The 23,831-nt window shown below is 43.8% G+C and overlaps 1 protein-coding gene across 2 annotated transcripts in view; it reads right to left on the reverse strand.

Annotated features, from left to right (window-relative positions):
• Positions 1-23,831, reverse strand: part of SENP7 (SUMO specific peptidase 7) — a 790,555-nt gene that overhangs the window by 488,032 nt on the left and 278,692 nt on the right. For both annotated transcript variants that reach the window (XM_069204850.1, XM_069204851.1), the window contains exons 10-11: positions 21,732-21,765; positions 10,954-11,133 (exon numbers count right to left, since the gene is read on the reverse strand). In XM_069204850.1, coding sequence (XP_069060951.1) covers positions 10,954-11,133; positions 21,732-21,765 — 214 coding nt within the window. The remainder of the gene's footprint in view (positions 1-10,953; positions 11,134-21,731; positions 21,766-23,831) is intronic.

Here is a 23,831-nt window from a genome sequence, read left to right on the forward strand (position 1 = left end):
CCTCCCCCACCGACCTCCGCAAGACCCAAGATCTCCTGCTCGTCAGAAAAAAAAAACTGAAGACATGGCTGTTCGAACAGTTACTTCCCCCCTCCTCAGCGCCTTGAGACCCTAGTGGGTGAGTAGCACGCTCTATACATTTTTTGACTGATTGATTGATTGATTGATACATTCAACAGAATTCTCTCTATCCCCTGCTGGCCAGGGTGTTCATGCATTTGGACTTGATCCTTGTTTCTTTGCTCTGGGCAGCCAGGCGTAGCAGAGTAGCCTTGACTATGCTGACTAGATTTACGGTGAAGGCAGCCTGGAGGTGCCTCAGCAGGATTTGTACTACTATGCTGCCCACCTGCAACATGTAGAGCGCTGACTTGACCCTGGGGGGCAGCTGTGAGAAATACCAGCTGGCTGGGACGGTCGAGGCCGGGCAATTGCCGGAGATCTTGATGAAGGGGACTGGGGCCCCGGAAGATCGACCGTACATGGTTCAGCAAACAGCGGAAATGTGGCAAAGATTCATCATTCTGGTGCTGAAACGTGCCCATTCCACAGGCAGTTGCTGGTGTGGCTACTGGCACTGGTCTGGCAACTGGCTGCCCATATGTCCTTCCAGGCATGAAGAGACGGGGCTGTGATATACTGGAGGACTTACACCCTAATGAGCACTTCATCACCTTTGAGGATGCTCAGGTGGAATTTGTGTTGGAACTGGGACAATGATTACAACATGCAGGCTTGAGTGAGGTGGCCAGGCAGACCTGGCCCACTTTTCCTGCAGCGCCTGGGATGACTGGCATCATGGCAACCCTGTGGCCAGTGGGTCAGGCAGCCATTTGATCTCCTCGCTCTACAAAGCCATGAGGGAGGATGAGGCGGGTGCTCTGATACAGGCTCTTGCAGTTTGAGACGTGGACCTAGTGCCACCTCTAGAGGACGAGCACTGGGCTCGGGTTTGCGGGCTCACAAAATTGGTTTCATGCAATGCTCGATTTAAACTAATACATAATGTGTTACACCACACTTACTTGATCCCCAGAACCCTTTGTTGCAAATCCCATGCCCGCACTGACAGCTGCCCTCGTTGTGGGACTCAGGGAGCAGATTTCCTCCACCTAGCTTGGGGCTGTTGTGCCGTACAGAGCTTCTGGCACCAGGGTGGGGAAGCCGTCGTGAGCCACTTCACTCCAGCCAGTGACAAACCCTCAGTGATGTTTATTAGGAAATATCAAACAGCCCAGAGGTCGTAAACTGGCATTTACATTTTTATAGTTAACATTAGTGCTCGCCAGGCATAGAGTAGCCATCATGTGGATGGGCCAGCGTGCCCCATAGACAGCTCACTGGCACAAGGATGTAGCAGAATGGGCGCTAGCGGAGGAACACCATGTAATGCTAAGCAGATGAGATGATAAGGTAGTGGAGGACCTCATTATACGGCAGAGTTTGTGGGACAAGCTCTAGGACCCTGATTCTGTGGGGTCAAGTGACGAAAGCGTTGTTGGTGATGGCTCTGATGGCCCGGAGGTACCTGATTGGCTCAATACTGTTGCATCTGCTCCACGAGATGGTTGTGGATGTGAGTGCTGTGTTTCTGAATCTGGAATATAGTAATGGGCAACTTTCATAGTTTGGAATATAGTAATGGGCAACTGTCCTAGTTTGACTCTTGCTCTAGGAAAGACTGCAGGTTTAAGGGTGACAGTACTTACGTTTATAGGCAACTATTCCAGTCCTACAACAAGTTGCAACTGTCTTCCCAACCCTCCCGGCTCACAAGCAGCACCTCACCAAAAATCCAAACAGTAAAAGGTGATTTGTGGCAGCCTTTACGCATGGACTCAAGAGTGTGACATCTCAGGGAATGTCCTGGTTAAAAGGAGATTACCCCTTTCTCGCATGAGGAACATGTCTCAATCAAACACAGGCAATGAAGATGCAGTAAGGTTTCAATAGGTTTTATTTAACAAAACTGCAATCTATGATAAGGTGCATAGGCTGCAATGTTAAGGACAATGAACAATGCAAGAAACATAATTGTGAAGACAAGAGTCATTAATACAAAGACCCCCACCATCTTGCAATAACATAAAATGACTTGAGATATGAAGTATGTCCTAATACCCTAGCATGATGAACCTAATCTCTAACCTAAAGAGAGCTAGGTATGTTAAACCTAATCTGCCCAATGCCATGCCCATGAGAAGAGCCCCCCAACCCTCGTTAACTTGAAATGAGGCCTCTAGCTCAGACTCTGTAAGGACATGAAGATTGGGTAAGCGTCAAAGCAGCATGCAGCATCAACAGCAGCGATGGCATCTGGTCGGAATCACTCCATCTGTCTAAGTGAGGTGCATTTATACAGATCTGCTCGGACCCATGACGTAGGTCTGTTCCCAAACAATAAGATAACAAGACATGCTTGGGACGGCAATTGATGTATTCCCTCGAAGGCGTGACTTGATACCGTGAAACTAAAACAGTGCCCTAACTAGAAACAATGCGGTCATCTTGGAAACATATAATTAAATAATTGTGCTAAAACAGAGCAAGCTAAAAGTCACTAGGTGACAGGGGCACAGGTCCACAAGCCAGAAGGCTAAGCTAACTCCTGTTTCCCATTCAAACAAGATAGGATTCACTACACAAAAGTATTGCATGCTTGCTGGCTCTGATGTCATTTCTAAATGTAACCATCTGTCGTACCTTGGGGGGGGGCAGTCTTGTACTCCACCCACTGTGTTCTGCACCTGTTCCTCTCCATCACTGCAATGTTATGTTTTATAAAACGGATAAATAAAAGTTTAAAGAAAAATAAGATCCTGTCAGATGTTGCATGACCAGGGAGAAGCCCTAACCAGTCAGCTAGTTCCAGTGCCATAGACCCTTCTGGCACAAGATCCACGACCCACCCACATCTTGTTTGTTGCACTAACACATGGAGGTAGGGTTGTCTGATATTTAGGCTGGTTTCCGTTGGAGACCAGAGTCCTTTGACCTCACCCACCCCTAAATGACCTCCTCATCCCAACAATGATGCATCTGTCCTGAACATTAGTTCTGAGCGGGGTAGGGAGATGGGTTTTCCGCCAGTCCAACTGCAATCCAGCAACCACAACTGCAGATTAGATGTCAACAGGTTGGCTGTCCTCTGGAGGTGGTAGACAACAGCCCGCCTTCAGTAGCCAACTGACAAATTATGGAAAGACTAGTAAACCCCATCCTCCGAAGATGGACAGCAACCACCATCATCACTTTTGTGAACACCTGAGGGGCAAGTGCAGGGTGTTAGGACAAGAGAGCATGCTGTTGCTTTCCTTCCTTAAATGCACTCAAACACACAGTCCGTCTTGTCTTCGAAGAGAAGAATCCTGTGGAGCGCATCCAGGAGTAGAACCAAAGCACCACACTGGTACAATCTGACCTACCAAGGCAGTCAGTAGTTGCCAGGCACAATCACATTACATATTTCACTCCATCTTCACCAACCTGAAAGATCTGTTGAAGAGTTGAACGAAAGTCATCAGGGACAGCTGGCAAAATATCAGCCACCATTTCCCACAACAAATGCAGATAATGCCTTAGGAGATAACTTAACAGACCTGGTGCAAGGCTGGCAGGTGAGAACATACTTTTTTCAAACTCTCCCATGCATTTCATATCCTAGTCTGGCAGAATGGATGGGAACCTACATGGATTCAACAGCCTACTTGTGGAGGCCTGAACTACAAGGATCTCAGGAGCTGGGTGCTACAGAAGGATAGATGGATTCTTTGGAAATGTTTTTTCTCTTGGCTATTTGGCGGTTGACAGGAGTGCAAGACCCTAACTTAGGCCAGGTGTCCATGAGTGTGTCTGTGAGTACCTCACTGAAGGGCAGCAATGGCTTTACTGAAGTCTGCCCTTACTAAAGAGCATTTATTTTCACCTCTACTGAGGGTAGTTGTATATCAAGAACCTCTGCTGCCCTCCAGATCAACATGGCCAAGGAAGCGGACTCCTTCGTAGAGAGACCAGGTGGGAGAGTATCCAGTATCAGGAAATGCATCAAAGACACTGAGCTCCTGGAGGTTCCACAACAGGTTTTCATCATTATCAATTTGGGATTCTTCACCCCTGTCATCGTCATCATGTGAATCTGGTTCCGAATACTGATGTGGTTGAGGAAGCGTTCCATCTGAATCTGATTGAGGCTGAGGTAGAAGAAGGCAGTCATAGGCCCTCATTCTGACCCTGGCGGTCTGAAGACCGCCAGGACCACGGTGGTGGTCTCACCGCCGAAGGGCCGGCAGTGAAGACCACCACATTATGAATGTATCGGGTTGGCCTCTAGCAACCAGCCACATCCCCACCTGTACCAACAGGGCGGTTGGACAGCCGGGCCAGAGATTAGCATCTCCAACCTGGCGGTCCACTGAAGACTGCTGGCCGTGTCACAAGTCGGCTTTCCACCAGGGTTTCAGCGGCAGTAGCACCGCCACAAAAACCCTGGCGGAAAGGCTACCAGTGACAGGACATTTCTTTCCTCTCACCGGCAGGTGACCCCCCCAACCCCCTCTGCAATTCCAATACTCCCACCCCCCTTCCATACCAGAACCCCATCTCACATTCCAGTAGAGCACCCCTACACCCCCTTCCAGTACAGCACCCCCACTCCCCCTTCCAGTACAGCACCTCCTCCCCACATACACGCACATCCACTCACATACATCCATACACACATTCACACAAACATTTCAACACGCACTCACTTCAATCATACACGCATTCAAACACCCCCACACACAAAAGCATACACACACACTCAAACATGCATTCAAAAACCCATAAACACACGCATACACACATGCAGACAAGACCCACTCACCACAACATCCTCCCTCCCCTGTCAGACGATCAACTTACCTTGAGGAGGTTGTCTGGCAGGGAACGGGAACAGGCGCTTCCACCGCCTGCAACGCCCCACCATCAGGAAACCGCCAGGCCATATTGCAGGTTCTAAAACAGCTAGGGGAGTCTTTTTGGCGGACCAGTGGTGGAACCGTCCATGCGCCCCCGACCGCCAGCACGACTACTGGATGATTTCCGCCCAACTTGTGGCAGAAATCCTTCAGTACTCGTAATATGGTGGTTGGAAGACCGCCAAAGTCATATTGAGGGCCTTTGTCGGAGGTGGCTGTGAATTTGCTTTTGAGTCTGACAGAACTATCAGTTCTTCCTCTAGACTCGGCAGCATTGGTGCCGGAATCGATGCATGGAAACTGACGCAGGTATCACTTCTGTGTGAGGAGTTGGGGTAGGTGCCAGCCTAACATCCAAAGTCTGGCAGACCCTGGAACCAGGCAAGGATGCTCAGGTTTCTACTGGCGGAACCATTCTCAACACCAACTGACTTGAAGCACCCTAGTATTGGTGTGGCCTAGTGGCACAACAAAGGAAACTGGTAGAGAAACAAAGATAAGCAGCATGGCTGATGGACCCAGGAATTTGGGCTGCAATGGCACCAGTTCAGGAACTGGATCTGAGAAGGGGGACCGAGACAGAGGAGTACACTGACAGCATCAAGAAGAGGGGGGAGTTGTGTTTTGACTTCTTGTATTTCTTTATGTATTTGGAATTACTTGACTAATTCGAGTGGGATAAAAACCTCTCATGTGATCTGTCTCAGGATCAAGAACACACCCACTTTCTCTACTTAAACCAGGACCTGGATTTACGTGCTTTTCTACCATGCTACGCGACAGAGTATGACCATACGGTCACAGATGGTGTTTAAAATCATCCAAGAGTAGGCTTCACACAACTTCAAGTCATGCAAGAAGTCCAGACACCAGACAGACCACAGGCAGGTCCCATCACCAACATCTATTTATGGCAATCTTTGCAAGGTATAATCCCTAGTGTTTTAGGGGTTGATATATCCCTTGCACACTGGAAAAGTATTTGATAAGGATTTTGTCAGATAACAGAAGCGAGGGAGCGAGCTTCGGATGTGTGTTGGAAGGCACAGAAAGAAAAGAACTGATGTCAATGTGCGGAAGTGGTTACATTGTGGCTGTGACATCGCTTCTGGGGCAGGAGCGACCTGATGTGGAGCTGCGTTATGCCACCTGTTGGTGAACAAAGGAATTGCTGAGAAAAATCTCCAGATTTAGTATGCCATCTGGGGTCATTTACAAGGTGAGGAATCTGCAAAATAGAAGTATCCATCAGAATAAGTTGCCACTGTAGCATTAAGTAAGGTTTGAGTGGGAACACATGAAGCAAACATTTAAAGAAACTCATTGCAACAGGTGGTCTAAACAAAGACAGATGGTCTGATTAATAAAAAAAGCCCGAAGCAAGTCTTTGCTGGGCTAAAGACAGCACAAAAACCATAACATCCGAAACGTTTGCTTATATTGGCTCTGTAGGACTCGATTTACATCAAACCACAAGCTTATCACAGCATCCAGCATAAACAGATTTTGCAGTTGGATGCTTGGTGGTCAGCAGAACATCAACTACTGGAGGAGAGAGGTTTAAGACAGTAACTGCTGCTGTTCCATCTCCATGCATGGAGTTGTAGTTCGCATGGGCCCGGGTGCAGGACCCTTTACTACCACTGCAACAGAAGATCCTCCTGAAGAAGCAGCCTGATCGGGGGACAGATGCTCATGGCCATCATTTCTGGGTACCACACTCTCCTGGCCTAACCTGAAGCCACTTGTGCCCAGTCAATCCTGATCTTCAAAACTTTGGGCAGGAGAGGCAGCAATGAAGTGGCGTACAGGAGTGCAGTGCTCCACTCTAGGTGGAATGCATCTCAACAAGAGAGCCTTCTTGCGAATGAGCCACATGAGTTGGCACAGCACGTTCTCAGTGGTGACGAAGAGGTCAAGTCAGGGCTCTCCTCATCACTGGAAGACACCCTGCACCACCTTCAGGTGTAGCTGCTATTTGTGATTCGTTAAGCATCCCCGACTTAAAATGTCTGCTCTGCCTTATAAAGGTCCCACCAAAAGGTTCACGACTAAGAGGATGTCTTGCCGACTCAACCAGTTCCAGAGGCAAGGAGACTCTTTGCATAGGACTCAAGACCCAACTCTGCCCTGCTTGTTGCACTATCACATGGCGTGAGCTTCTGAACCAACTGCATTTTAATGGACGGTCTTCAACGTTAAGCGAATGGCCTCAACCCCAACAGACTGATGTGGAAGTGGGCCTCAGTCAGAGACCACAGTCCTCTGATCTCCACCACTCCCAAATTACCTCCCCAACCTAAAAGCGATGCATCTATCACCCCACTCTGCTCTGGGTGGGGTAGGGAGTGGGGAGTGCCGCCAGCCCAACTGCATTCAAATAGCCACCACTCCTGGTCTTTTGCAGTCTCCCCCAAAAACCGAGCCAGAGACTACCAGGTTTCCTAGGTGCTGCACCAACTGAGTCTTCGGATCCCAGGATAAAGCCTGCATGCGCCATATCGTTAGTCATCATTATAAATGTTTATTTTGAGGGACCGATCACCCCATAAAACATACAAATACATTTCTAAAAATCACAATAAAAATTCTAAAAGCATACAACACAGAGACATTAAAATGTACTATTTAAAATAGCCAGTGCCAAAGTGCATTCACGCTTATCGGTTCTCGTCTTGCTTCCTTAGACACCAAACTACAAGTAAAAATCTATTTAGTTAGAAAACAATTAAGCATTGAGTGTCCACCTTTAAAATCGTAACTTCCACTTCATAGTTACTTACTCCCAGATGTAGGCAAACTGGTTTAATCTATTTTCATATTTTCTTCTGGGCCTTGAATAAATGGAGCAAAAGAAGAAGATGTACCCCACATTCTCAGTCAACTTTGTTCAAAAAGGGCAATACTCAGTGTGCTTATGGTTCATATATTATTTCTGCGTAAAACTGTTTGAGGGCATGAACCCCAACCTGAATTTAATATATAAGGTTTTGGCATAGTGGGGCATTATATCGCCAAGGAAGCATTGAAATTTTGGACAGGTCTTGAACTTGATTAGTTAGGCCACCACCAATTAAGCTCATCAAGCAATGCCTGTCTATTAAATGGCAGTATTTCTCCTTTGGGAGATTGATTGAGCTACCATTGATGCTTCTCAGATCATCCCAGCATGAGTGTAAACCTCAGTCAGCAACCAATGAGTGGCATAGTTCAGCCATGACAGCACACTGGATGTATCCAGTTTCAGGATCTCAACAAATCTATTTGCATATGACTAATTCTTCAGTGTTCCATACCCTTAGCCAATGTACTAAATGTCTTAGATTTGTAAAATTAACTGTTCTCATTTGGCCCATGTCTAAACAGAGAGAATGTAAGGGAGCACTGGGGGCATTTGGAGAACAGATCTTACAAAGCTATTCTCCTTAATAATCAACACATTCACATTTTGATTTCCTCACATTTCAGTTATATATAAAGCAGCTGCTTGGGCCTTTAACCTACATAATTTATATAATTGCAAGGCCAGAGACACCAATCTAGATAAAGGGGGCTTATACATTTTTAACACAGCTGACACTCTATGCTGCACTACCATACTATGTTTTGTAATGTTGCAGGACCAAGATAAATTGTCCGAGATTCGGACACCCAAATAATCAAAATTGTTCTAGCACAGTATTCTCCAATTTCAGCTTCCCTCAGTAGGTTTTATATGGATTAAATATCATATATTTTGTTTTACTCGTATTGATCTCCAGACCCGTTTGTTAAATAAATCTGAGAATGTGTTCAACAAAATTTGCAGACCCGTAGGAGTTTGGGAGATTACAAAGGTATCATCAACCAACAATAATGCTGGGGGAATTTATGGCTGTCTAATTTAGGGGAATCATTCACATACCTGCTTAGATGTTGGATTACTTCTTTAATATACAATGTAAATAAAGTTGGGAGTATGTACACAGCCCTGTCTGAATCCTCTTTGTATGGCAATTTGGTCAGTCATTTCGCCATTCTCCCCCAACAGAACATCTGCATGGTCATCCATGTGAAGTCTTATTAAATTAGATTACAAGTAGTGTTACACACCCATGGTCTTTAGAGCTGCCCACAGCTCATACTTTGGCACAAGATCAAAGGTGGCCCTCAAGTCAACAAATGCCACATTCAAATGTTGTCTTATAAGGGTAACATACATCCAATGCAGCATCGTTAAACAGAAGGCCTGATCATGCTTGTTTTAATTCTAAACTTGCTTGTAAGGGTAACAGTGTCTGATCTTCAGCCATCCATTCAAGCTGTCTGCAAAATGCTTTTTTACACAGTGTCTATAATACAGTTTGGCCTGTAACTGGTCGGATTGTCCCTTGAATCCTTTTTTTAAACTGTGATGATGTCTAAACCTGTACGGGATTTCTGCATCTACTAAGATCGAGTTAGAAAGTAAATTAATATAAGGGGCCCAAGTCTCAGAGCGGCAAAGGTCACCCGGCATCTCATCTGGCTTTAGGCGTTCCCACACTTTAGGCACCCGATAGCTCTTGAGGTTTCAGCGAGAGAAAATTTAATTTGAGAAGGCTGGTTAGTCCCATAAGCCAGTGTATCAAGTGAAGGGTGTAGAAGAGAATTATTGTCTCTGAACTGGAAGACTGTGTAAAGATCGGGAAATGTGAAAATTAGACATTCAGTTGGATAAAATTCCAAACGTGATTTGAGTTATGCAAATAGCTGTGTCCAATGATATCCCAAAATGTACGATTATCGATGTTCCTTGGTTTCTCAAGAAGAATCTGCCAGATCGAGTCTTCGCAGATCCTCCAAGCTCGAAGTTGGATAGGTTTGTAACATTTCCTACGGGGTACAATCACTGGTCTATGTGATTTGACAGCTGCAATTAGTCTAGCTTACGCCGTTTTACAGTCATGATTAAACCAAGGAACGTTTCGGTCTTCTTAGTTAACTTAATTAGGCACCACTGCTGTTGCTCAACTCGTGTCTCTCCTGTGACAACTTTACTTTGATCCCAATACATTAACACTATTTGTGCATATAACCTGTGGTATCAAATGGTTATCTTTTGCCTCAAAGATTCTGTTTTGCTTAAGTTTCACTGGGCAAATACCAGGTGCTTCTACGTAATCTTACTACGGGGTTACTTTTGAAATAGTCCTATCTTTTTTCTGAAAAAGTGAACAACTTTGTTAGGGGAAGCTGTAAACATGTTAGTCTTCATTTCAATAGAAGGTATTTGCAGATCCAGGACTTTGCCTGCCTTCAAATAACCATGCCAAAGGACACTGACTCATTTGTAGAAGGACCGCTAGGGACACAAACACCTTGTCTAGCCCACTGGCCTCTTGTAGGTCCATATAGACCATATACTCATACCCATCACACTCCCTGCATGACCTGAAGTCGCTGCCTGAACGTAAGACCCCAGACGCACACGTTGCAGGGATCCATCACGGACATCTGATTGCGACAATCGCTTCCCGTTTTAAAGCCTGTGGTTTTAGGAGGTGACGTTTCCCTCGCACACTGAAAAATCGAAAGACAAGAACTTGTCAGCTGACGAGCTGGCTCTGGATCCACTTCAGGTGCAGGGGTGGCACTTTTATGTGGCTCTTTTGTTATTTCAGGGCGCTCATATGTGACTCCTCTGTCACTTTCGAGGTGACAGATGCACAACTACTGGCACAATGGAGCAATACGGAGACAAAATCTCCACATCCAGTCAACTGGAGGCATTCACAAGGTGAGTAATATGTGGTTCGGAAGTATCCATCAGAGAGAAGTGTTTCAATTGCTATAATTTTTCTAATTTGACAAACATGTAAGACAGTCTGCACAAACTATTTTGACAGCACTAAGACCTTTTTAAAATGTAATTATAAAATTATGGCAGGTGAGATTACTTTGGACACAGCAATACAAAAATAAGACGTGTAATGCCAATGATTCATCCACATGAAAGATAGTCCCATTTTCTTACCGGGTGGGCTTGAAGCAGGATTGTGTAATTGTTTCTGGATTTCAGGTACATAATCTTTCGCCATCCACAGGAAAATAAAAGCACTACTCATCAATGGCATTTCACTGATATTGGTCCACAAACCACATTTCCTTAGATGACAGCAATCAATGCATAACGTCAATGTGCTGGATATGGCCTCTGCAAAACATTTGCAGACAGATCAGCATCAAATTACTGCATTCATAAAAATGGATGCAAAGAACATATCACGCATAGTACACATATGTTTTCATCAGCACAAACACATTTCCCTCAATGCAGAATACCATTTTGCTGCTCATCGCACAAGGAAGGCTTTATGATATTTCCTAAAGTCTGGAAGAAAAATGACTCTTGCATTTATTTAGCAGTTGTTTCCTAGGAAAAATCAAGGTTTTTAACCACAGAAAAAAAAATGTTGACCTAATCTCAGTAATTCCAAAGGAGTTGGGAAATAATAGTGGGAGGTTGGTGATCAGAAATGGGATAGAGTTTGGGATGCAAATATTTTTATTGTTGCTCTTCTCACGTTAAGTGAATGAGGGTATTCGATGCAGTGAGTTAAGATCATACTGAATATGATACAACTTTTTAATGATGTCAGTTGCACTGCACTGTGGTAATAAGGATTTGACATTTGTACTGTAGCAATAAATGTGTGAATATGTCTCCGTTAGCACCACTGGTCTAAGTAATGTTTAACTAAGCCATGTGTATTGTCACTGCTGAGGTATAAACACATCTATGCTGTTTATGTCCTTGATGTTTGCATGTCGAACTTTGGTAGTATATTCCACATCAATCAAAAATTGGAAAACTAAGATAAAAAGCCAGATCCAGCCAGCTTAGGCCTGGGCAAATAGATTGCCCATTCCGTCGTAGACATCGTTGAGCTGAGTTCAGTAGGATATCATGAGAGGATAGTGTGAATAAGATGCATGTGGGATTGTGCTTCTAGCAGCCTAGCATACATCTCTAGTGGGAAGATGTACAGCAAATGGCATCAATACTGCGTTTCTGCTTTTAGGGTGTGCCTGCAGACCATTTGCAGTCCAATAACTGATAATGACAAGGGAGACGATAATAGTGCTTGTCTGGCATCCTTGACTCCTAAGAAATTAGTTACTTACCTGTAACTTCAGCCATCCAGCAGTGGTATCTTTCATAGGTTTACATGAATAACTGATCAAACTAGGAATCCCCAGTAATTTTAAACAGTAATCATCAGTGTTAAAATGGCCCAAAACCCAAACAAAACCGATTGTTTAGTAGCACACTCCTCTTATTTGGAATTACCCGAACTTCGGTCAATAAAGTAAACGTGTTAAGCTCTTCTCTTCCTTCCCCAGAAGCAACCAAAGCTCAGATTTCGTAGCACCAGGGTGTTGTACAGAACCATACAGGTACTTAGCCTCTGACCGAGGAGGAGGATGGGTTGCCTGTGAATTTATAAAAGATAAAAACACTGAAGAACTGCAGTTCCAGGAAAATTACTAATTGCTTCTCCAACACTGGACAGTTCATAGATTTACACACTTGAATCCGAGTAGTGAGAAGTAAAATAAATCTTGACAAACGGTACGCAGGTTCATCTTTATTGTAGGAGATTCAGCAGGACTGCTTGCTACCGGAAGAGTATGCTTTGCTGTTCAAATCCAGACAGCACTGTTTGGTGAACGTGTGCTTGTTCTTTCATTTAGCTGTGCGCAGATGCGAGAGAGAGACTCCTGCACAGAGCGCTGCAGCCACTGAAAAACTTCCGGTGGAGTGCGCAGCCACGTTACTCCTTAGAGGGTGCGTTGGTTTGTTGCAGCTGAAAGGTATACAGGCTTACCGCAAAATGCAATACTTTGTTTTGACTGGAAATGGCCCACTCCTGCGCATCTGAAGGAAAAGAAGAGTTGGTCCTAAGTCCTCAAGTCTTTGGTCTAGGCCGGTGACCACCTGTTCGTAATTTTCACAGACTGCCTCTAATTTAGCCCTGTTGTCGGTGATGAAAGGCTTAATGGACAGCATTTGTCTGTAATTTTAGCCTTTCAGCTAAAGGACGAATGTAATTAGGACAATTCAGTTTCCCCAGCTTGATTGAAAGGCAGTGATTCTCCTGTGCCCTGATTCCGAGGGAGGGGCAGATAAGAAACAGGCCTTCTTGCCAGGGTGTCTCCTTCCCAAAAGAAATACAAATGTGCGCTGCTGGCAAATCTGCAAATGTAAAGGGGCTTGAAAACATGTATTGGCTTTAATCAAAGGAGTCACTTTAAGCTTTCTGATGGCAAAGATATTTTCTTTTAGAAAGGTACTGTAAGGGTGTTCTAAGCTGAGCTGTGGCACTAGGTATAATCTGTATATTATTTAAATCTGTATTTTAGAAGGGCTTTCACTATTTAACCTAAATGTATTTGCACATTTTGTGGCAGCCTATATTATGCATGTTTACAAATATGGACTTACACATTCACAGTACTTTCCTAGGACCTCAGCCCCTCAGAGTACTAACAAACATTTCCAAAGCCAATAGGTCTCGTCTGCGCAAGAGTTATTGGTTTTGCCTGTGTTTTAATCATGTTATACACCAGAGTGGCTGCTGTTCAACTTGGCTAAAAGTTAGTGGCATAGAGGAGAGTGTCACGTAGTGTCACAGAGTGGAATGGTGAAGAGTGGAGTAGAGTGGCAAAGAGTGTCATGTTTAGGATGACATACTGTGAAGTCGCGTAGAGTGGCATACAGTGGGGTGGTATGCAGTAGAGTTGACTGGTGTAGAGTGCACTGGCATAGAGTATTGCAGAATATAGTGGTGGAGCGTGAAGTGACATTCAATGCAGCAACAAAGAATTCAGAGGCGTACAATGCAGTGTCATAGAACTGAGAGGCATAGATTAATATGGTGGTGCATAGAAGAGTACAGTGGTGCAGAGTGGCATAGAGTGCAGTGGCATAAGGTAGAGTGGAGTACAATAGAGTGGCAGAGTGTGCAATAGTGTTGAGTGGTGTATTGTGCAGTGCCGTAGAGTGCAGAGTAGACTTGCGTGACAGAGTGCAGTGGTGCAGAGTAGTGCAGTGTAGAGTAGAGTATATAGTACCATAGGGTGCAGTGGCATAGAGTGGAGTGATGCAGAGTAGATGGCCTAGAGTGCAGTGGCCTCGAGCGTACTGGTGTAGAATGCAGTAGTACAGAGTAGAGTGGTGTAGAGCTCAGTGGCAGAGAGTGCAGTGTTGTGGAGTAGAGTGTCAGATTGCGGTGGAGTAGAGTGGCAAAGAGAGCAGTGGCATAGAATACAGTGGTGCAGAGTAGAGTGCAGTGGCATACACTGCAGTTGTTTAGAGTGTACTGGCGTAGAGTGCAGTAGTTTAGAGTGCAGTGGCATAGAGTGGCACAAGCCAGAGTACAGTGGCATAGAATGCAGTGGAGCAGAGTAGCATACAATAGAGTGGCAGAGAGTGCAGTAGTGTAGAGTGATGTATAGTGCAGTGGTGTAGGGTTCAGAATAGACTCAAGTGGCAGAGTGTAGTGGTATAAAGTGGTGCAGAGTAGAGGAATGTAGAGTGGTGCAGAGAAGAGTATGGTACTGTAGAGTGCAGTGGCATAGAGTGGAGTTATGCACAGTAGAGTAGCAGTGGTGTAGACTGTACTCTTGCACTATGCAGTAGTACAGAGTACAGTGGTGGAGAGTACACTGGTGGAGAGCGCGGTGCTGCAGAGCAGAGTCAGAGTGCAGTCATGTATGACGGAGTAGAGTAGCATAGAGAGCAGTGGAGTGCAGCACAGTGGTAAAGAGTAGAGTGGAGTTGTGTATAGTGCAGTTGTTTACAGTGCATTGGCATACAGTGCACTGAAGTAGTTTGCAGTGGCTTAGAGCGCAATGGGACAGAGTGGTTAGGGTGCAGTGGCGTAGAATAGATTGTTTCACAGTAGAATGCAGTAGCATAGAGTGCAATGGTGCAGAGGGCAGTGGTGTAAAGTAGATTGTTTCACAGCAGAGTGAAGTGGAGAGGTGCAGGGTAGAGTGCAGTTGCAGAGAGTGGCATAGTGTGTAATGGCATAGAGTAAAGTGGTGTAGAATGTCATGACAGAGTGAAGTGGTACAGAGTAAATTAGAGTGACGTTCTCTGTACTGGTGGGTAGTGCAGGGGCATACAGTTGATTGTTACAGAGTAAAGTGCATTAGCATAGAGTGTATTGGCATAAAGTTTAGTAGCGTACAGTGCAGTGTTGCAGAGTGGCATAGAGTGGAGTTGTGCAGAGTAGATTGGCGTGGCGTGGCCTAGACTTGAGTGGTGTAGTGTGCAGAGTCACAGAGTGCAGTGGTGTAGAGAGGCGTAAAGTGCATTGGCAAAGAGTAGAGTGGTACAGAGTAGAGTGGTATGAAGTAGAATAGAGGGGTGTAGCTTAAAGTGGCATAGAGTGGTTCAGAGTGGAGTAGAGTGCAGTGTTCCAGAGTGCAGTGGCATGGAGTGGTGTAAAGTGGAGAGGTGTAGTGCAGAGTAGGGTGGAGTGGTGTGGAATGGTGCAGAGTAGAGTGGAGTATGCATTGTGTGTTAGGCACTGCCGTTACAGACAACACGTTTTTGATTGAAATGGTTATTACATGTGCACAGACATACAGTTTTTCTAATAAAACTCTACAGCGCACAGACGATGTGTGGAAATTGCAACACCAAGTGTAATGATTTGTATTAATCATATTAACGTATGTTTCCAACACAGTTCAGCATGAACAAAAATGTGCTTAATTTTTGTTCCTTATTTTATATATTCTGAAATCTTTGCACTGTTCATTTAAATGTTGCTGTTTGCTAGAAAACACTCTTTCCTACCCCCAGTAACCAGCAAGACTGTCACATAAATCCTCTCACTATGAAGTCAGAGGAAGAAAAGTAAACACCAAGCCCCGTTCCCCCCCCCCCAAAGACAGAGCCTGACATTCACCCTTGTTCTTTGAATGCACAGCAAATGTGATGAGATAAGAACACTATTTAAAGGCCTGTTTACAGAAAGGGAGCACTGTGAAACGGTACTGTAAATAAGGTTTGGGTACGGGAAGGGACAAACTCAAGTTGGACAGCCTTAAACAAATAAAGCCAGCACACTGAAAGCAACAAAATGTGAGTTACCAACCACAAAGCCAATGGCAAGCAACAGGAGGAATGCATTCCCAGGGAAGCTCTATGAAAGTACTTAAAATGGCCGCTACTTGATACTTTGTGGGGAAAGTCCAGTATTTTAGCCCAGTCCGTATCTTGCAGAGGTTTGGCCACATCAATCTCCCAGGTAGTACGTCAAGAAGCACTGGAGTGGTCGCCATGTTGCAGGAAAGGTTTATATACCCATCTTATCAGTTTGACACCAGTCCCTATGGTGTGGAGCGTCTGGCACACCTAATGTAGGGTTAGGGATAGGTGGCAGACATGGACTAGGGCATTTAATGATTGTTTAATATGTTTGTAAGTAAGGAGTTGAACCGGGTGACAATGGTAGTCTGCCACAAGGGTTTGGAAATGTAGTAGTTCACCGTCCAGAAACAAATCCTCCAATTATACGACGCCTACATCATGCCACTGACAAGTGCCATCCTGTGTGAGCGGGAAGGCCTTGCAAAGGTAGTACAGGAGCACAAGGTTTCTTCATGCCAGTGAGTTTACAGGTTCTAGCAAGGCATGAGAAAGCTGTGCTGGATAATCGCAGATGGTGTTCCGTAGAATGGTCAGTAGGAAACAATGAGTAATGCAGTAAGCCCTCCTTAATGTCTTTACGCATAAACCCAATCTCATGCAGGGAGCGGGCAGACAGCCAGCAAGCCACCAGCTGGACCTGTGCAGCATAATAATAGAATCCTAATCCATCCACAGTCACAGTCACTGGTAGACTTCCTTTTTAACACTCTGGCATCCACCCAAGCATCCTACCAAAGCCTGTCAATGCTACCGGGCATGCTCAAGCACGTACAACAGGTCTTCCAAGAGCCTGTAAAAGGAAGAGCTATCACACCTAGGGTCGAAAAGAAATACAAACCACCTCCAACAGACCCAGTGTTTATAACACAGCAGCTCACACCGGACTCAGTAGTTGTAGGAGCAGCAAGGAAAAGAGCAAACTCTCAATCGTCAGGGGATGCTCCACCACCTGACAAAAAGTCAGAAATTTGACGCAGCAGGCAACCGAGTGGCATCACAAGCAGCCAATCAATGGCGAATTGCTAATTCGCAAGCCCTACTTGCACGCTACGACAGTGCAAACTGGGACGAGATCAAGACATCATACAGCACTTACCCAAGGAATACCAAAAATGTGGCCAGCAAGTAGTTGAAGAGGGACAGGCCATATCGAACAATCAGATAAGGTCCGCATTAGACTTGGCAGATACAGCAGCACGGACTGTCAACACGGCTGTAACCATTCGCAGGCATGCTTGGCTGCGGAGTTCTGAATTCAAACCAGAAATTCAACAGGCGGTATTAAATATGCTTTTTAACCAACAACAGTTGTTTGGGCCGGAAGTCGATACTGCCATTGAAAAAATGAAAAAAGACACGGGCACGGCCAAAGCCATGGGCGCGCTCTATTCCCCACACATCAGAGGCATCTTTAGGAGACCACAATTTAGAGGGGGGTTTCGGCAACAAACATCTGAACCTTCCACCTCCCAAACAAGACCCACCTATCGTTCACAATAGCAGAGGGGAGGGTTTTCTGGTTCCTATAGAGGAAAATTCCCAAAAGGAAGGGGAAAATTCCAGCCCGCCAAACCAAGCCCTAGCAAGCTGTGACTTCAATGTCACAACAACATTGTTGTGACTTCAATGTCACAACAATGTCACCAGTGGGGGGTAGACTAGCCAAATACTACCACAATTGGACACATATTACCACAGACACATGGGTCCTACCAATTATCCAACATGGTTATTGCACAGAATTCACAACATTACCTCCAGATGCGCCACCAAAAATGCACAGACTGTCTCAACAACACTTAGACCTATTACATATAGAGGTCCAAGCACTGTTACAAAAACAAGCAATAGAGCTAGTACCCAATCACCAAAAAGGAACAGGCGTTTACTCACTATATTTCCTCATTCCAAAAAAGGACAAAACATTAAGGCCTATCTTAGATCTCAGAACACTGAGTCTCTTCATCAAATCAGATCATTTCCACATGGTAACACTTCAAGACGTAGTTCCCTTACTAAAAAAGGGGGAATACATGACAACACTGGATCTCAAGGATGCGTATTTCCACATACCCATCCATCCTTCTCACAGAAAATCCCTAAGGTTTGTAATTCAAGGCAAACACTATCAATTCAAAGTGCTACCGTTCGGGATAACAACAGCGCCCAGAGTATTCACAAAATGCCTAGCAGTAGTAGCAGCTCACATAAGGAGACAGCACATGCACGTATTCCCATATTCGGACGACTGGCTAATAAAAACCAACACTCAGCAACAATGTCAATTTCACACGCAATATGTCATAGAAACTCTACAAAAACTAGGGTTCTCTATAAATTACCAAAAATCACATCTGCAACCATCCCAAATACAACAATACTTGGGAGCAACACTCAACACACAAAGAGCAATTGCCACTCCAAGTCCACAAAGAGTCCAATTGTTCCAAAATGTAAGATCAAACATACAACCAAACCAACAATACATGGTAAGGTTTGTAATGAAACTACTAAGCATGATGTCCTCATGCATAGCCATTGCCCCAAACGCAAGACTACAAATGCGGCCCTTACAACAGTGCCTAGCAATACAATGGACGCAAGCACATGGTCAACTACAAGATCTAGTGTTGATAGACTGCCAAACACACTCTTCGCTAAATTTAAACAAAGGGCGGCCATTCCAAGACCCAGTGCCTCACGCTATTATCACAACAGATGCTTCCATGGTTGGGTGGCGAGCACACCTCAACAATCACAGCATACAAGGTCAATGGGACAATCAACAAAAACTACTTCACATAAATCACTTGGAACTGCTAGCGGTATTTCTAGCATTAAAAGCGTTTCAACCACTAATAGCCCACAAACACATTCTTGTCAAAACAGACAATATGACAACAATGTATTATCTCAACAAACAGAGGGGGACACACTTGTCACAACTGTGTCTCTTAGCACAAAGGATTTGGCATTGGGCAATTCACAACAACATTCGCCTATTAGCACAATACATACCTGGCATTCAGAATCAGTTAGCCGACAATCTCAGTCGAGATCAACAGCAAACTCACGAATGGGAAATTCATCCCCAAATCCTACAGGATCACTTCCCCCGCTGGAGAACACCAAACATAGACCTATTTGCAACAAAAGAAAAAGCAAAATGCCAAAACTTCGCGTCCAGATACCCACACCCTCAGTCCAAGGGCAATCCTCTATGGATCAGTTGGTCAGGGATATTTGCTTACGCTTTCCCCCCTCTCCCGCTCATTCCTTATCTGGTCAACAAACTGGGTCCAAACAAACTCAAACTAATACTCGTAGCACCAACCTGGGCTCGCCAACCGTGGTACACAACACTGTTGGACTTATCAGTAGTACCCCACATCAAACTACCAAACAGACCCGATCTGTTAACACAACACAAACAACAGATCAGACACCCAAATCCAGCATCGCTCAATCTAGCAATCTGGCTCCTGAAGTCTTAGAATTCGGACATTTAAACCTTTCACAAGAGTGTATGGATGTCATTAAACAAGCAAGAAAACCTACAACAAGACATTGTTATGCAAGCAAATGGAAAAGTTTTGTTTGCTATTGCCACACTAATCAAATTTTGCCACTAAATGCCTCCACAAATGACATTGTAAGTTATTTATTACACTTACAAAAGTCTAATCTAGCTTTCGCTTCCATTAAAATCCATCTCACTGCAATATCTGCCTATCTACAGATTACACATACAACATCGCTTTTTAGAATCCCAGTTATTAAAGCATTTATGGAAGGACTAAAAAGAATCATACCCCCAAGGACACCACCAGTACCTTCGTGGAACCTTAATATTGTATTAACACGACTCATGGGCCCACCATTCGAACCCATGCATTCTTGTCAAATCCAATTTCTGACTTGGAAAGTAGCCTTTCTAATAGCCATCACATCACTTAGAAGAGTGAGTGAAATACAAGCATTTACTATTCAAGAACCCTTTATACAAATACATAAACAAAGTGGTTGTCTGTACAAATCCAAAATTCTTACCAAAGGTCACATCACCATTCCATCTAAATCAGACTGTGGAACTCCCAGTCTTCTTTCCACAACCAGACTCAGTAGCTGAAAGGGCCTTGCATACATTAGAAATAAAAAGAGCACTAATGTATTACATTGACAGAACGAAACAATTTTGTAAAACAAAACAATTGTTTGTAGCTTTCCAAAAACCTCATGCAGGTAACCCTATATCCAAACAAGGCATTGCCAGATGGACAGTTAAATGCATTCAAACCGGTTACCTTAAAGCAAAGAGAGAATTACCCATTACACCAAGAGAACATTCCACTAGAAAGAAAGGCGCCACAATGGCTTTTCTTGGAAATATACCAATGACAGAAATTTGTAAGGCAGCCACCTGGTCTACGCCTCATATATTTACTAAGCATTACTGTGTAGACGTGTTAGCAACACAACAAGCCACAGTAGGACAGGCTGTATTAAGAACATTATTTCAGACAGCTTCAACTCCTACAGGCTAACCACCGCTTTTGGGGAGATTACTGCTTTGTAGTCAATGCACAGCATGTGTATCTGCAGCTACACATGCCATCGAATGGAAAATGTCACTTACCCAGTGTACATCTGTTCGTGGCATGAGACGCTGCAGATTCACATGCTCCCTCCCACCTCCCCGGGAACCTGTAGCCGTTTTTAGTTGCATGAAAATTGTAAATATGTAAATAAATATTACTTTAATACACAATATGTACATACATTACTACTCCATTGCATGGGCACCTCTAGTATACTCACAACTCCTACCTCACCCTTTGATGGGAAAACTATCTAAGATGGAGTCGACGCCCATGCCCAATGGAGCCGAAAGGGAGGAGTCACTCAGTCCTGTGACTCGAAAAGACTTCTTTGAAGAAAAACAACTTGTAACACTCCGAGCCCAACACTAGATGGCAGGATAATGCACAGCATGTGTATCTGCAGCTACACATGCCATCGAACATATATATATATATATATATATATATATATATATATATATATATATATATATATATATATATATATATATATATATATATATATAATAAAATAATGTAAAGTACTCAGAGGGTCCACGGACATGGGCAGGAATATTCTGTGCTTATGATTATTGATAAGGATCCCCTGGAAGAGAAATATATTTCTCATGACAGTGATGAAACAAGCACAATTGCCTGAGTTTCTAACCATCCTGTGTATAAAAATGCAACACTTTTGTCCTGGTAGTCCACACATTTGTCACCGTCATTGCTAGACTATGTGTCAGTGTGGATAAGCAGCAAGGTTGAGTAAATGTGCCTACCCTATTCTTTTTCAGTAAACCACTGATTGCTTACATGATTACTTTCTCACCACAAATTTACTTTTCCCCAAATATACTTACATTTTATTACATGCATAGCATTTGCTTTGTGAAACATGACTATAACCCACAAAGAAGAAATAAAGAGTACATGACAACAATATTTTTAGTTTCAACATACAGTATTAAGTGAACTGAAGGCTAGAATAAGGTAGCTTACCGTAAAGTGGGATTTCAACAGATGTCGATGAGAACTTTGGGGAAAGAAATAATTATATTATAAAATGTTCACATTTCAATAGTAATGGTTGATAGAAATTTCTAATCAAACAATTTTAAGTAAACTGACTGCATTGTGCTGCAACATTACAAGCAAAAAAACCTCAGAGCTTGACGTTTTAATATAAAGAGACAATCACATCTTACTCTAGGGATAAGTAATGAAACAGTATAGATTTCATATGTTGTAAATATTTCCCATCCATAAAAAATGGATTGCTAACTGTGCATTTTGCTCTTTTCTTCAATTATTAGTGCATATTCAGAGGCTTTACTCACCCTCCCCCGCACTGTCAGCCAGTTACTAAGTGGTGTCAGATATGGTTCTCAAAAGGCAAGATGCATGTCTGAGTTTCAAAATACAACAGACTATGCACAAGCTCACAATTTAGATTACATTTCTGCAAATATTCTCAACGTATTTATCTAGAATAACTAGTAGGAATCAGTCCTTAACGGACAAACATTGGACACCTGATTTACACCTTCCGTCCCTCAGCTCCGCTAGATCAACCAACCTGACACACTTTTGAGAATTAAAGTGATTCTCTCTGCGTGTGCAAGGTCTTTCATCACAAACGTACATCAAAAGCAACAACAGAGCAATCTCACAATTTCATAATGCAAGGGGGGGGGGTGGAAATGGAGAGAATCAGGAAGACGTCTCCCTCACCAATGCAAATATCCACATTAGAAAATTCATGATGAGAGGACAGAAAGAAGGAAGACTGGTAAGTAGGCTTGTCTTTCACATAGAAGTATCCATGAACTACCCTAAACTACAAGGGCAAGTGGCTAAGGCAGAGCTCCAGCTCCAAAAAAGTGGAACTCCTTCAATAAATTGGACATTATGGATACAATCAAAGGACGAGAGACTAACTTGCAACACCAACTGGCAAAGTCCTTTGACATGAAAGTGCCGGGGTGCTTGAAGATAAAGATTTTGACGTATGCATTGATAAAATGTGCATACAAAGGGGAAAGGATCACAACAGCATCCCTATACGCACCAAATGGGGAGAAAGACTGATTCTTTAAAAGGTACTACGAAAGGTCTTTGGCTTTAAGGAGGGACAGATGATAATCACAGGAGATTTTAACACAGTCTTAAAAAGCACACTAGACAGCTGTCACTTGGTCCAGTAACCAAGAAACAGCCAAAGAGTTTCAGGAAAAAATCCAGGATCTATGCCTTGTTGATGCTTAGCGATCAAGGCACCTGTCAGAAAGGAATTATACATCCTATTCACTTGTCAATAAATTATACTCTGGGACCTCCATGATCCGCATCTCCATGGCAGAAATGTGTTTAGTGTCAGAGCAAACACATATGGTTAGCACTTAACTCACATCTACAAAAACAAAGGAACAGACATGGATACTGGTTAAATATCTGCTTCAGGACGCAGCTAACAGAGCAGAGATTTATGGTGCTACAGAAGATTACACTGCCACAACCAAAAAAAAAAAGATACGTCCAAACACATATTGGAGGGACCCTAAAGGTGGAACTGTGAGGTAATCTGATAGCCTTTACAACAATGGACAAAAGAGAAAGTACACAATTACAGAGTAAACTTAAAAGTGAACTTAAAACTGCAGAAGAAAAACGCAATCAGGTGCTAAAGTGGATTTAAGATCCCAAACAACAATAGGTGATCAACTGAAATGCCTGAAGATCAAAAAAGCAAAGTGTATGAAACAGGAGACAAGGTCCATTGCATACTAGCCGACGGGCTTAAAGTTAGATCTAACACTGATAACATAATAAGGCTGAAGAACTCCGGAGGTCAAATCATATATAACATACAGGAAAAAACTATTTAGAACCTACTATACCAAGTTGTACACTTCAGAGCATCTTTGGGAAGGGTCAGTAAAGGCTTCTCTGGAGGTATGATATTTCCCAAAATATCACAAGATCAACTACAGGAGCTAGAGGCACCTATTAACGAATATGAGATCAGGACAGCCACAAAAGATTCTCGAATCAAACAAAATTCCTGGAACTGATGGTTTTAGAGGGGAATTTTATAAACTA

Source organism: Pleurodeles waltl, chromosome 8, assembly GCF_031143425.1.
Source record: "Pleurodeles waltl isolate 20211129_DDA chromosome 8, aPleWal1.hap1.20221129, whole genome shotgun sequence".
Lineage (NCBI taxonomy): Eukaryota > Metazoa > Chordata > Amphibia > Caudata > Salamandridae > Pleurodeles > Pleurodeles waltl.